Here is a 14848-nt window from a genome sequence, read left to right as displayed (position 1 = left end):
AGCCCCTGACTGACAGATAACCAATGGGCTGTGCTGTAACACTACATGGGCTGTGCTGTAACACATATTTGGCTGGCCAATTATGTCAGGTGGGACCTGCTGACCAGCCCGACACAGACCCCTGCTCACCCCCTCCCCTCCCAATATACTCACCCGGGTCTGCCCCTCCCCTCCCCGGCGCTTTAAAGGTTAGCTGGAAGGTTGCACGGGGCACATACCCGAGCATTATTCACTTGTGATTTTGCATTGTGTATGTGCCTGTTCAGGCTTCAATAAAGATCCTTGACAGAAGAACTCAGTTTCATGATTTTATTCAAAGAGCAGTGATAAAGGAAATCCACAACACTGCATTTCATGTGTCTTGTCTTGTCTTACTTCATGTTTCCTCCTGTTCACTCCTGAAAACACAAATAGAAACACAAAATGACACATCAGTTGGGGGGGGGGGGGGGGGGGGGGGGGTGACCAAGTTTCTTTGAGAACAAAGGAACATGTGGCCACCACGGGAAAAATTTGCCATTGGTCACGTGACACCTACCCCTTTGACCCGTCCTTGGAAGCTGCAGCCCAGCACCTCACCACCGGGGGATCCACAAACTCCGCCTCACCCAGGGTCTCGAAAACCTGAGACCAGCCCAAGGAGATTGGTTAAGGCGCAGCCTGGTACCACAGGGTACCCGAACACGACGCAAAGGTATAAATTCCGGCACAGCACCACCCGGTGCTAAACAACACGGCACAACGACCAAGTGAGAGAGCTTTGTCTGGGCAGTGTTGGTTAGATTAGCCTGAAGCTGATACATGCAATGTGTTTATTTTCTGGGTTCTTGATAACGCTGCATATGTTGTGTACGACTTTCACGCGCACCAATGCGAGTATGAAACTCCCATTTCTCCACCTCAGACACCAGAGACCCGGGTGAGCTGAGCCACCGCTACTCTGATCCCTGTGTGGAGGAACCGGGTTTCAGAACCGAACCTCGCCAGAACTCTCTCTTCTTCTCTTTTATCTCCCTTAACTAACCCCGACTTCACGCGCACGCCACGCACGCGTTCGCCGCTGCTCGTGTTATCTGATCAAGATTAGGTAAAGACACACACAATCACAGCCAAACTGCTATTTCGTCCTCGGCTGAACACATCCGCACTGTCACCAGAGTTCTGGCTGCATGTTCCGACATCCAGTTAGAACTCCGGCGCTCAGAACCGGACTGACAGAGCCGTCTGATCGTTACTGTAACAGCCTGCCTCGGTGAGACCATGCCGCTCCAAGACAGCATATCCGTGACGGGCGTCCTGTTTATCTGGTCGCTAAGCAACCGCCATGCCCCTAGAAAGAGCGAGCCAAACGCCTCTAGTGGCTGCATGGGTCATCGCAATCCCTCTTGACGTCGGCACACCCCTAGTGGTCGTCACGGTCACCACACTGAACCTGACGTCTGCCTCCCTTGGGGCTTTTCTACCAGAAAGAACCAGGTGCTAGTTCGGAGCCAGGGCCAGACTTGGCACCAGTTCTTTGTCTTTCCACTGCCAAAGCCCCGGCCAAACAGGGGCTAAGCTGGTCCTACGCTGGCCCCACTTCGTTGCTGGGCCAAAGAGGAGCCAGAGTGGAGCCGGACGTGTCATCAACTGGGGGCGGAGTTATCTCTACCTAAAAGGCGGAAGCGGGCGCTACCCGCTTTCTGAAATCTACAGCGAACACGAAGCCCCAGAGTGGTTATAGAGAAAAAAATTAAAATAACGCGTGGGAACGATATAATTAGTCGCTCCCTGAAGTTAATAATACGAGGGAACGGGATTCTTTAATCCGCGTTCGCGGAGCTGCGGCTCTCAAGAGCGTTGCCGCGCTTCTCCGCTGTCAGTCAGCTACGTTGGCTATAATTTAGAAGCAGTTTTCCATTGTCATTTATTTTTCACACTTTTCATGGTAACATTATTATAACTAACGTCACGTCCAGGCTTTGTTTCGTTCTGACCGCAGGCTGAGGAGCTGCAGCCGCTGCGCAATGCAGTGTGAGGCTGCTCCGCTCCGCTCCGAGACGCTCTAATATTATTTTCTAACCCACAGAACTTCTTTATAATAAATACTTTTGGTTCATCAGCAACTAAAAAACAAACTACATGCCACTGTAAATGAAAGCTTGGATTTTATGGGCATAAAATGAGCCTTTTAACGGCGCTTCACGTGAAAGAACTTTAATCAGTGTGTTTACGTAGGTTGCCATTGGAAACAGTTTTTAGAGCTTCATTCTATCATTGTACACCTCCATTCTTCTCCGATGTTGAAGCATTTGATTCAGACACACCCAGAAATAAAGTGAAACGAGCAGAAATTCACTATGCAATGCCCAAATGTTGAAAAATAAGCCCCAACCTCATACACGCGTTATTTATTTTCCCTCAATTTTTTTTCCACTCCGGAGCTCCGGACTAAAACAAGACGGACGTGAAAAAACAGCAATAGAGATACAAATTTACGTAATGTTTTCTTCACTTTGGTCTGCATCTGAGGTTCAGGCCAAACTAGATGGAGCGACTAAACCGACGAATACAGTCCGTCTCCTTGTACCTGGATGAGCGCTGTCAGCGCCAAATTGGTGAAATCAGTGACGTATCACGTTTTGGAGTGACGCAATGACATAGTTCTCCCACTTGGCTCCGTTAATGGTGGAAAAAGAACTGGTTCTTTGGTGGTGCTCATTTAAGAACTGGCTCTGGCACCGGCCCTGAACTCGCTCCTGGTTCTTTTTGATGGAAAAGCCCTACCTCTGGTATGCTAGAGATCAGTTCACCCATAGACATAAACACTAGACGCCGCGCAGCCTGTGTCCGCCCACCGCTCCGATACGTCAGAGCGGCCGCCATCTTGTGAGTGGCTAGTCTGACCCGTCAGCCTAAATAAGTCTACGTGACAGGAATTTGTTTTCTGAATAAAACCACGCAAATATACATTTACATGACTGTGAAGAATCATTGCTTTCATTTTTAATTTATTAAATAAAAAATTATTTCATTTATTTATTTATTCAATGTAGAATACTTATAGAAAGTATTGAGGAAAGGAAATGGAAGAAGTTTGCAAATGGGACATTGGGACTGCTGTACTCTCCTTTTAGAGCAGCAACATGATGGAACCCATGACAAAAATATGCAAAAGCGTTTATTTACACACAATGTGACATTTATGTACAGTGAACATGTACATTAGGGCACAAGTTATAACTTTTGTGTAACAAATTTAGATTTTTTTTTTTACATATTTACACACAATAACATATTTACCTATTGTACTTTCATTTATTTTTACATAGTTACCTTTAATATTACATTGTGGAGGCTGGGAAAGATGAGACGGACGAAGGAGTCGAGTCGGCTTTCTTTATTGCCTCCAGCCACATGACAGTTCACCTGTCAAACATCTCTACTCGTGCGTCACAGCACTTCCTCTTTTGACCCTTCCCATCACCAACACGCCCCCGCACGTCACCGACACACCCACTGCATTCTGCTTGTGAGAACCTCCCTCAAGGTGCACACCACACAGGCCCCCCCCGAACAATCAGAATGGTGCTACTATCAAAAAAAAAAAAAAATACGCAACAACAAAAATCGTTTGCTTGTTTTTTCTCTTTTTTTAGTCCCTTTTGGGAGGTCTTAGCACCCAACCATAACGGCTGCGTTGCACCTCCAATGGAGTAGGTGCAAGTACCGGCACCGGGGTTAAGGCAGGTGCAGGGGACATTGCAGGAGCTGATGACTTAGGGGGGCGCCCACGTCTCGGGGGTTGCGCCACCTCCACTGGCTGCTCTGGCATGACATGGGCAGGTTTCAGACGGTCCACTGAAACCCGGACATGCCTACCTCCCATATCCACCACAAAGTTCTTCGGCCCTGCCTCGAGGACGTGAAACGGGCCGTCATATGGCGGCTGAAGTGGGGAACGATGAGCGTCATGACGAATAAATACATATTCGGCTGCCATCAGGTTCTTCGGGACATAGGACCGGGGCAGGCAGTGATGAGCTGGAACCGGGTCGAACATGCGGGCCGGCTCCTTGAAGACTGGCCGCCTTGCTGTAACCAACCAGGGTTCTGATGGTTCTGGCAGGAACTCTCCGGGGACCCGCAGAGGCTGACCAAACACCAGCTCTGCAGATGACGAGTGGAGATCTTCCTTCGGGGCCGATCGCAGGCCCAACATGACCCACGGCAGTCGGTCGACCCAGTTGCCGTCAGTGAGGGTGGCTCGGAGAGCGGCCTTCATCGTGCGATGGAAACGCTCACACAGTTCATTGGCTTGAGGGTTGAAAGCCGTCGTCCGGTGTAGCTGCACCCCCAGGCCTTTAGCCACCTCTGTCCACAGCTCCGAGGTGAACTGGGAGCCTCTGTCCAAAGTGACGTCCAACGGCATGCCGAACCGGGCCACCCAGGTGGATATGAAGGTGCGTGCCACCTCCGCAGACGTCGTCGATGCCAGAGGAACCACCTCCGGCCACCTAATGGTCCTGTCCACCATAGTGAGGAGGTGAGTGAAGCCTTGAGAGGGAGGAAGTGGACCCACCAAGTCCAGATGCACATGATTGAACCTCCTCTCAGGGATAAGGAATGGCTCCAGGGGGGCTTTGGTGTGACGGTGTACCTTGGACCGTTGACACGCCACACAGGAGGCCGCCCAGCTCCTGACGTCCTTCTTGAGGCCCGGCCAGACGAACTTTGCCCCCACCAGCTTCACGGATGCTCTTACACCCGGATGCGATAGAGCATGAACCGCATCAAAAACCTGCCGTCGCCAGCCAGCAGGTACCATGGGGCGGGGCTGTCCGGTAGACACGTCACAGAGGAGTGTGGTCCCACTGTCATGGAAGACCACATCCTGCAGCCGTAACCCTGTGGCGGCTGTCCTGTAGGCCTGGATGTCAGAGTCAGTCAGCTGGTCGCTGGCCATGGCAGCATAGTCCACTCCAAGGTGCACAGAGTTCACGTGTGCCCGAGAGAGGCAGTCGGCCACAGCATTGTTTTTTCCAGCGACATGCCGAATGTCTGTGGTGAACTCTGAAATGGCAGAGAGGTGGCGCTGCTGCCGCCCAGACCAGGGCTCCGAGGTCTTGGACATGGTGAAGGTGAGGGGCTTATGGTCCACAAAAGCAGTAAACTGCCGGCCTTCCAACAGAAACCTAAAGTGACGTATGGCGAGGAAAAGAGCCAAGAGTTCTCTGTCAAACGTGCTGTACTTCCTCTCATTGTCACGCAGTTGTTTGCTGAAAAATGCCAGAGGCTGCCAGGCTCCAGCCACCCACTGTTCACATACTGCCCCCACTGCGTAGTCCGAGGCATCGGTGGTGAGTGCTACCGGTGCGGTTGGAGATGGGTGGGCGAGCATGGCAGTGTTGGAGAGCGCAACCTTGGCCTTCTGGAAAGCCAGGATCCTTTCTGGGGACCAGTCCACGTCCTGCTTGGCCTTCTTGCCCCTCAGAACTCCATACAAGGGACGCATCAGGTGAGCTGCGTGTGCGATGAAGCGGTTATAAAAGTTCACCATGCCCAGGAATTCCTGCAGTGACTTTATGGTTCTCGGACGTAGAAAGGCAGTGATCGCTTCCACCTTAGCCGGTAAGGGCACCACTCCCCGTGAGGATACATGGTGGCCCAGAAACTCAATTTCTGATAGTCCAAAACAACACTTAGCTGGGTTCACAATCAGCCCATGCTCATTAAGTCTCTCAAAGAGCTGCCGCAGATGTAACAGGTGCTCTGCAGGTGAAGCGCTGGCCACTAGGATGTCATCCAGATATATGAACAGGAAAGGCAGTCCCCTTAACACGGAGTCCATCAAGCGCTGGAATGTTTGTGCAGCACCTTTTAGTCCAAACGGCATCCGCAAAAACTCAAAAAGTCCAAATGGCATGATCACTGCGGTTTTGGGCACATGCTGCGGATGAACTGGTACCTGGTGGTAGCCTCTTACCAAATCCACCTTGGAAAAAAATCACTTTTCCTGTCAGGTGGACGGAAAAGTCTTGGATGTGTGGAACGGGGTACCGATCATGTGCGGTAATATTGTTGAGGCGCCGGGAATCCCCACAAGGCCTCCATCTTCCATCTGATTTCGGAACCATATGCAAAGGTGAGGCCCACGGGCTGTCAGAGCGCCGCACAATCCCAAGCCGTTCCATAATGGCAAACTCTTCTTTAGCGATTGCCAGCTTAGCCGCATCCAGCCGGCGAGGGCGAGCAAACACCGGCGGCCCAGTCGTGGGGATATAATGTTCCACTCCATGCTTGACAATGGAGGCTGAGAAGGTAGGGACCGTCAGTTCGGGAAACTCAGCCAGAAGCTGCTGGTACACATCCCCTGAAGCTAAGATATTGGCGAGGGACACCGCCTCCCCCTTCCCCAAAGTGCAGGAGTAAGAGGAGAACGAGACGGCGTCCACCAGGCGGTGATTCGACATGTCCACTAATAGTCCGTGAGTGCACAGGAAGTCTGCTCCCAGGATGGGCACGGAAACAGCAGCCATGACAAAATCCCATCCGAACTGACGGCCATTGAATCCCACAGTCACGAACCTGGTGCCAAAGGTGCGGATGGGAGTCCCGTTAGCGGCGTCCAGAGGCGGTCCTTTCCCGCCGCTCGCGACGTCGGTGAAGGAGGCGGGGATGATGCTCCGCTGCGCTCCGGTATCCACGAGGAAACGCCTCCCGGATACAGTGTCTTTAATAAACAGCAGCTTCCCGGTGTTCCCGGCGCTCACAGCTGCTATCGAGCGCCGGGTCTGGCATTTCCCTGCAGAGAAGGAGCAGGGCGGCGTGCAGCGCTGGGTTCTGCTCCCGAAACGCCGGTGGAAGAAACACAGCTGGACGTCTTTCTTGAGACGATCCGTAACTGCCCCGACCGCTGCCTGCGCTTCCTCCTCCGGCTGGTTTCCAAGCTGCGCCGGCAGAACTGTTTGCACTTCGTACGACCGCGACGCGAGCAGGATCCTGTCAGCCTCTTCCGCCAACCCACGATAGTCTTTAGTGCGCCCAAGCAGAGAGCTGGCCAGAGCGGTGCGCACCTGAGCAGGTAGTTGACGCAGGAACAGCTGGATGAAGAGGAACTCAGCGTCACCTGATCCCCTCAGCGCCAACATGTTCTCCATCAGCTCCGTGGGTTTGCTGTCTCCCAAGCCGTTGAGAGACAGAAGGCGCTCCGCTCGCTCGGCGTCGGACAGCTGGAACAGCCGGAGGAGCTGAATTTTGAGCGCGGTGTATTTTCCGTGCGCCGGCGGGTCCCGAAGCAGCCCCATAACTCTGCGGGTGGTGGAAGAATCCAGCGCAGCGACGACGTGGAAGTATTTCGTGTCGTCAACCGTTACCCCTCGTAGATGGAACTGAGCCTCGATATGCTGGAACCACGGCTCCGGATCGTGTTGCCAAAACTCCGGCAGTCTGACAGCAGCGGCGTACACCGCGGGAGCTCCGGCTCCCGTGCCGCCGGCAATTGCCCCGCTGCTGGTTTCAATCGACATGTTCAAATGTCAGGGTCACCAATGTGGAGGCTGGGAAAGATGAGACGGACGAAGGAGTCGAGTCGGCTTTCTTTATTGCCTCCAGCCACATGACAGTTCACCTGTCAAACATCTCTACTCGTGCGTCACAGCACTTCCTCTTTTGACCCTTCCCATCACCAACACGCCCCCGCACGTCACCGACACACCCACTGCATTCTGCTTGTGAGAACCTCCCTCAAGGTGCACACCACAACATAGAAAATAATTGTTACATATTTACATATTACATATTTATTTATTGTTACACATTTATCTATTATTACATATTATATGACATATTCTCTTTCAGCTCTTCATTTATTTGATTTTTCGCTCTCAGTTCCTCCAGAAGACCACACACTGTGCTCTTTGCCCTCCGTTCTCCATCTTTGGCATTCCTCTTCTCTCTTCTCAGACTCTCCACCTCGGCCATGGCTTCACTGAGTCTGGCTGTCAAAGCATCAGGACATGTGGGCAGTGCATAGGAGAGGTCCTACTGGGAAAAAAAGGATTTACAGGTTCAGAGTCCTGTGTTATCACATTAATTCACTGCTTGTGCAACGTGCAATCAATTGATCTGCTATCCTAATCAATATATATAATAATAATGTTTGTGTACATGTCAGCATGTCTAAAAGGAGTGAGGTGTGACATGTTGCTCACAGCGGAGGTTCTCCTGCTGGAAGAGGCGGGGAATAGTACACTGACTGGTTCTGAGCAACACATTTCTTTCGAAATGTAATATTCTACACACTGCAACTAAAAGAGCCTCCGTTAGATGAACCGAATAGACGTTGATATTGTTGTTGTTGTTTGAGGGCGAGCTTAAGCCAGGGAATAGAGAGCATTTCCCACAGCTCCAGCTCATCTATGTCCCAAGTTAATGTTATATGAGCTAAACACAACGACAACAACAAAAAATATGTTTTTTTTTCCTACCTGTAGAAGGTAATCCCACGCAGTCGATTGTCCTTAGTTTGTCTGTTTGTACAACCAAAAGCACAGTGATGCGGTATCTTTGCTGAAGTCCTGACAAATGCCATTCACAAGATGGCGGACGCACTGACGTATGTTCCTGACAGTCGGTGAGGATTCTAGTGTATATGTCTATGAGTACACCCACTCACAGTGACCTGCCAACTTCTGCCTTCACCTGGCGGACATTCGAAGTCATTACACCCATTCCCTCTCATCACTCATCACTCATCACATCACATCACATCACATCACATCACATCACATCACATCACATACACACACACACACACACACACACACACACACACGCACACGCACACGCACACGCACGCGCACACACATACACTCTGTGCTCGGATCTCATGACTTCCCTTTTATTTAAGATTGTTATATTTTACATTGAAATATTAACTAACTTAAATAAAACTTTTCCATACGAGACTGATATTTTGGTAATTTGCTAATTCCAGATTCTCTGGTGGTACCCCCTTTTATTATTAATAAATTAATTAATAAATTAATAAATAACGAACTTTTTAAAATAAATTTTTTTTTCATTAATACATAATTTTCGATAATTTATTAATTTTAAGTAATTACTCAATTACTCCATTGTTAATGAGTAAATTACAGTTTGCTTCCATTAATATTTAAAATTTTTCATAAATTACTTTCAGTAATTTATTATTTACAGTAATTTAATGCTGATAACCAACCAGAAATCCCAACACATTCAAACTCAGTGAAAACAAAACAAACTGAAGCTTTTATCTTTGGTCATTATTGTGCTCGCTCCCATTTCTCCAGGATACTGATTCATGCCACCTCCTGCCCCCCGGCACAGACACAGAAAGCATCAGCCCTCCAAAGTCCACAGAAATTCACTATCATTTCCTCTGGACTTATTGCAAAGCACCAAGCAGCATGTGGAGGAATTCAACATTCACCGAGATCACGTTGATAATTTCGATGGAAACGTCTCCCTCGATCTGCAACGCACGGACTCTATCCACAGGCAGACGAAATGGGAAGGTGTAGAAGTCTTTCTTATTGACTGTAATCTGCAAAGAAACAACTTCATTAAATTATATATGACAACAACATCATTTCATACAATGTTAACGCAGGTTAAGGGAAAAATAAGAAATCTGTTTTAGACATGAATGATTGGGTTAAAATCTAATTAAGTTCTTTGATTAAAGTTCAAGGTTAAGTTACTTTTTGAGTAGTAACTAATAATGTTGAAAGAACTAAGTATTAACTGTAGTTAAAAAGTAGAGAGGGAGCGATATCTAAAAGCCAGCATTCAATTCAATTCAATTCAATTCAATTCAATTTAAAATATTCACATTTACATCCCATTTTTAAGACAAATTGTTACACCCCGAGGAGGGACGGAACATACCTTGAAGGACACAGGAAAACGGTTGGATTTTTACAATTTTTATTTAATTTTCCTTTAATTTGCTCGTTGGTTTTTAATTCAAAAAAAAAGTGTTGAGCCTGAAAAGCAAGCGGGGTATGTAAAAACCAGAACCCGACAAAACCCCATAACCACCCCGTGTCCCAATCCAACAGAATATCAAAAGAACAAGTACCTGGTGGGCCGGCAAAACAAAACAAACAGGTGCGGTGCCGGGCCAACCCTGTACAGGGCCGTAGGAGCCGGTACCAAAACCCAATCGAAGAAACGAAAACCCCAACCTACTTCTGAAGGACAAACAAAAACGAAAACAGGACCACCGGTCCCACCAGGGGAAAAGGATCTGAGCTAACCCCACACACAACGAAGGCGGAAGAGCCGAAGAGGGCAGCCGCCTGGCTGCGTGTCTGAACGGGAAAGGTCGAAGGAGGGCAGCAGCCTGGCTGCGTGTCTGAACGGGAGAGGTCGAAGGAGGGCAGCCGCCTGGCTGCGTGTCTGAACGGGAGTGATCGAGAGAGAGAAAACCCCCTGGCTGCGTGTTCGAACGGGAGAGGTCGAAGGAGGGAAGCTGCCTGGCTGCGTGTTCGGTCGAGAGAGGCAAGACGCCTACGCTTCAGCCACCGCCTATTTATAGGCGGAGAGGCGGGCTTCAAAAAAACCCTGCAAAATAATAAATATCAGCAAATACTGAAATAATCCCTCAAGAAAACCAACAAGGGGATATAGAGATAAATTTACTTCTCGCCAAAAATATTACTTTATATATATAACAAACTAAATACATTGACCTCTCAACGGAAGTAGAATAACAACAAATACGAAAAACCTTCCCCAATACCTAACACCCTCACCCAGTGTCACTGAATAAGTATGAATAGTGGCCGTAACAAACAAAAAAAACCGGTCACATTCAATTTATTCAGAGCCCTCATATAACATCTTACAGACATGAAAGGGCGTCGGCGAGGACATTGTCACGCCCGCGAATGTGCGCGATCACAAGATTAAATTGTTGTAAGCCAATGACCAATTCATCAGCCTGCGGTTCTTATTACGCATCCTACCAAGAAAAAACAGAGGATTGTGGTCCGTGTAAATGACCACAGGTACACTCGAACCACCGACGTAAACCTCGAAATGTTCCAAGGCCATGATCAAAGCCAGCGCTTCTTTCTCAATGGTGGAATACCACCGCTGGTGCCGATCCATCTTCTTTGAAAAGAACGAAACAGGATGTTCGACGCCATGACAATCATCCTGCAGGAGCACGGCATCCACACCCGAGTCACATGCGTCCACAGCAACCTTAAAGGGCCCATCAAAACACCTTCCGCCAAGGAGGGCAGCAGCCTGGCTGCGTGTCTGAACGGGAGAGGTCGAAGGAGGGCAGCAGCCTGGCTGCGTGTCTGAACGGGAGAGGTCGAAGGAGGGCAGCAGCCTGGCTGCGTGTCTGAACGGGAGAGGTCGAAGGAGGGCAGCCGCCTGGCTGCGTGTCTGAACGGGAGTGATCGAGAGAGAGAAAACCCCCTGGCTTCGTGTTCGAACGGGAGAGGTCGAAGGAGGGAAGCTGCCTGGCTGCGTGTTCGGTCGAGAGAGGCAAGACGCCTACGCTTCAGCCACCGCCTATTTATAGGCGGAGAGGCGGGCTTCAAAAAAACCCTGCAAAATAATAAATATCAACAAATACTGAAATAATCCCTCAAGAAAACCAACAAGGGGATATAGAGATAAATTTACTTCCTGCCAAAAATATTACTTTATATACATAACAAACTAAATACATTGACCTCTTAACGGAAGTAGAATAACAACAAATACGAATAAACCTTCCCCAATACCTAAAACAAATAATATAGTATATGAAAAATGCCCTCAGGTAATTTGAGTTTTGAAGAAATGAAGCTCTAAAGCAGGAGTTTTGTCTCTAATTGGGTAGATTAATGAAGATCGAAAAGTTTGAACATGAATTAAAATTGTGATTGTAATCAGTGTTGGAATGAATTATGAATTTCTGAATTATAGCAAAGACTGAGGTTGAATTATATAAGTTGTACTAAACTGCTGTACTTATAAACTGTTTTGACAGACAGGACTTGACATTTCCTTCCATTTGAACACACAGACTCCAGTTCTCATCCTACAAATGCATGTTTCTTACTAATAGGGCTCGATTAGTCGGGGAATAATCAGGTTTTTCAACATCATCAGATTAATCGCTAAGAAACATTGTTACAACAATGGAACTGTAATTAACATGAAAGTTAAAAACAAATCAGTAGAAATAAGTGTTACAGATGAAAATGTTTGTAAGATGAGTTTGTTCTGACCTTGTAGCCTGAAGGAGTGACCAAGATCCCCATTTCAAAGGTCTCGCCTCTCATGAAAGGCAAGACGGTCTTCACAATCTCAGTGTCCCACTTGCCATTCCCGCGACTGTTGAACACCACCCTGTCCCCTCCGTCATGGCGAGGATTGACGTGCAGGGCGATGTCGCTGGAGTCAGAATTTCCACAGAGCAGGTTGATTTTAAACCTGCCAGGTTTGGACAAAAGACGTGGATCACTGAGTCCTGCTGGAACTGATAAGTGACTTCAGTGCTGAAGAAAAGCAAACAGTGCAGGTGCGGCAAAGTGCAGGAAGATAAAGGAAAGTCTCCCCGAACAAAGAAGCCTGAAATGTAGTGATACAGTCAGGTGTTGGAACTGTGTACTTTAACATTATGACCACTTAAAGTCAAGTCAATACTACTCCTGTTAGAGGGGAATTTGACATCATTTGATTCTTACTGTTGAGGCACGACATTGAGAAAACAAATACAAATGTGAGGATTGTGAACGAGTTTGACATCGACGGGATCAGAAAATCTCTAAAACTGCAGCTCTTGGGGGATGTCACTGGTCAATATCTATCAAACGAGGTTAGAAGTACCAGCTCATCCTGATGGAAATACACCGTGAAGCTTCAAACACATTAAGTTCTGAACTACTGAGATGTTGGAGCACTTTTTCTTTCCAAACTAACCTGGTCATGTTTTCAGGAGTGGAGCCATGAAGGTAGATGTACGAGCTCTCCTTCAGACCCCCATCGATCGGCCCCAGGTAGGGGATAGTCTGGAATAAACAACAATAAACATCAGTCGTGTAGGTTAGACACATCAGGAAATCTTAGTCATGTAGATTACTGATCGATGGCACGCCGCTCAAAATGTAAAAAGTTTTGCAGCTTCAAAAATGCAGCATTTTGTTTCTTGTCTGCTTTAAGTTTCTGTTATGATAAAGATTCACTAGATTCATAATGGAGATCCTCATGCCATCATTTCTAATTGTGTCAGTATTGCTAATGTTGGAAATGTTACTGAATACTGTGCTGAAGTACTGTGGCCTGCTGATTTTTCAATACTCTTATAATGTGGATTTTATCCTGTATTCATATGGTTATATTATAGTACAAATTAATTGTGTATAATAGTTCAAATGTAAGTAGTGACTTGGTTTTGGATGGAATTTGATATTTGTTGCATCATCAGTTGATCTTTACATCTGTGAAGATTCGATAAACGCTCTAAGTACTTTCACTGAATGGAACTGAGGTCAGCTGCAATCTCTCATTCAGATCCATTAGCTTTAACCTACTTTACTTCATAGAAAAATACATTAACACAGTATTTTCATTTCAAAAGGTCTTTGTTTGGTTTCTATATGATGTAAATTGAAATCTATTCTAATGATTTAAAACATCTTTTATCAGCAGGAAGTAAGAATAAATTCAATAAATGATCTAAACTGGCAGCAATTGATGACAAGTGGTATTAATTTGATGCTGTGCTAAAACACTTTACCAATGATGCTGGACGGAGGAAGAAATATAAATCATTTTACATAGTTAGCAGTACAGATGGACTCATTTTGAATACTTACAGGGTTGAAGATTGGCATGGCAGCAGTTGGTGAAATGGACCCAGAGACAGAAAGAGAAGCAGGATGGCTGAACTCCGGCTTCATGTCTCATTTTATACTGGTGGTGTGGGCGGAGCAGGTGTGTGTGTGTGTGTGTGTGTGTGTGTGTGTGTGTGTGTGTGTGTGTGTGTGTGTGTGTGTGTGTGTGTGTGTGTGTGTGTGTGTGTGTGTGTGTGTGTGTGTGTGTGTGTGTGTGTGTGCATGCAGTCCTTTCTGAAAACACCAGGTGGGGCTCAGGATTTAGATTTGAGGATTTAGATGATATCATCTTGGCAAGTCAGTCCATTAACTTCAACTCCTCACCATGTGAAGACAAGTTTCTTATGTCTTGAGAGAAAGAAAGAGAGAGAGAGAGAGAGAGAGAGCGGGACCAGCAATGTTCCCTGCTTCCCACTGTAAGTCACAGAACCATCGTTTTTCAAACTCTTTCAACATATCACACGAGAAATAAAATGAACAAAGTAATGATTATAAAATAAAAAATCCCAATCTCACAAAGAGTAACAATTCTAAATGTTCACTCTAAAAAACATTTAAAACTACAAATCTGATGTGTGTGATGGCTAACAAGCAGTGCCATCGCTATAGGCACTATAATGTTTACAGCAGCAGCGACTAAAAGCACATTGTGTAAATACACAGGTGATAAACCAGGAAATTTATGTAGATTTTACACAAAAAAGGCCATGTAGTGTATTCATATCAAATTAAAAAAGGGCCTTGGCTTCACTGAAAAAAAAAAGTAGTCTGTCACACCTAATATTTTAGCATTGACACAAGGCAAATAATTCATTTAGTTTGACTTGAAATATTCAATTTCATGTAAACCAATTTTCTGAAGGTGAAGCAAACCAATTGTTTCAAGTTTTTCCAAAATAGAAAAGATAAATTAGCCTTATTACTTAATATAAATAATCCAATTCATTAAATCTGATTATTTTAACTTGATGAAAACATCTTTG

General features: G+C 46.8%; 1 protein-coding gene across 1 annotated transcript; it reads right to left on the bottom strand.

The window, feature by feature from the left end:
• Window positions 1–294: 294 nt before the first annotated feature.
• Window positions 295–13946, bottom strand: LOC308107562 (galectin-7-like). The gene is made up of 6 exons (XM_080459964.1): window positions 13848–13946; window positions 12952–13040; window positions 12258–12462; window positions 9455–9568; window positions 539–624; window positions 295–398 (listed from the first exon to the last, which is right to left on the bottom strand). Exons 1-6 carry the CDS (start codon window positions 13929–13931, stop codon window positions 377–379), a joined length of 600 nt encoding a protein of 199 aa, XP_080316090.1. The 5' UTR covers window positions 13932–13946; the 3' UTR covers window positions 295–376.
• Window positions 13947–14848: the final 902 nt, after the last annotated feature.

Source organism: Lipophrys pholis (assembly GCF_963383615.2).
Source record: "Lipophrys pholis genome assembly, chromosome: 3".
In the NCBI taxonomy this organism is placed as follows: domain Eukaryota; kingdom Metazoa; phylum Chordata; class Actinopteri; order Blenniiformes; family Blenniidae; genus Lipophrys; species Lipophrys pholis.
The sequence above is the reverse complement of the archived record's forward strand: the minus strand, read 5'-3'. Positions and strand labels throughout refer to the sequence as shown.

Excerpts from the sequence above, each read along its gene's own strand:
- LOC308107562 (XM_080459964.1), bottom strand. The coding sequence starts at position 13,931 with ATGAAGCCGGAGTTCAGCCATCCTGCTTCTCTTTCTGTCTCTGGGTCC. Across the intron at positions 13,041-13,847 it reads CCATGCCAATCTTCAACCCT|ACTATCCCCTACCTGGGGCC; the intron begins GTAAGTATTCAA and ends TGTTTATTCCAG. Across the intron at positions 625-9,454 it reads AAATTATCAACGTGATCTCG|GTTTTCGAGACCCTGGGTGA; the intron begins GTGAATGTTGAA and ends GGCTGGTCTCAG.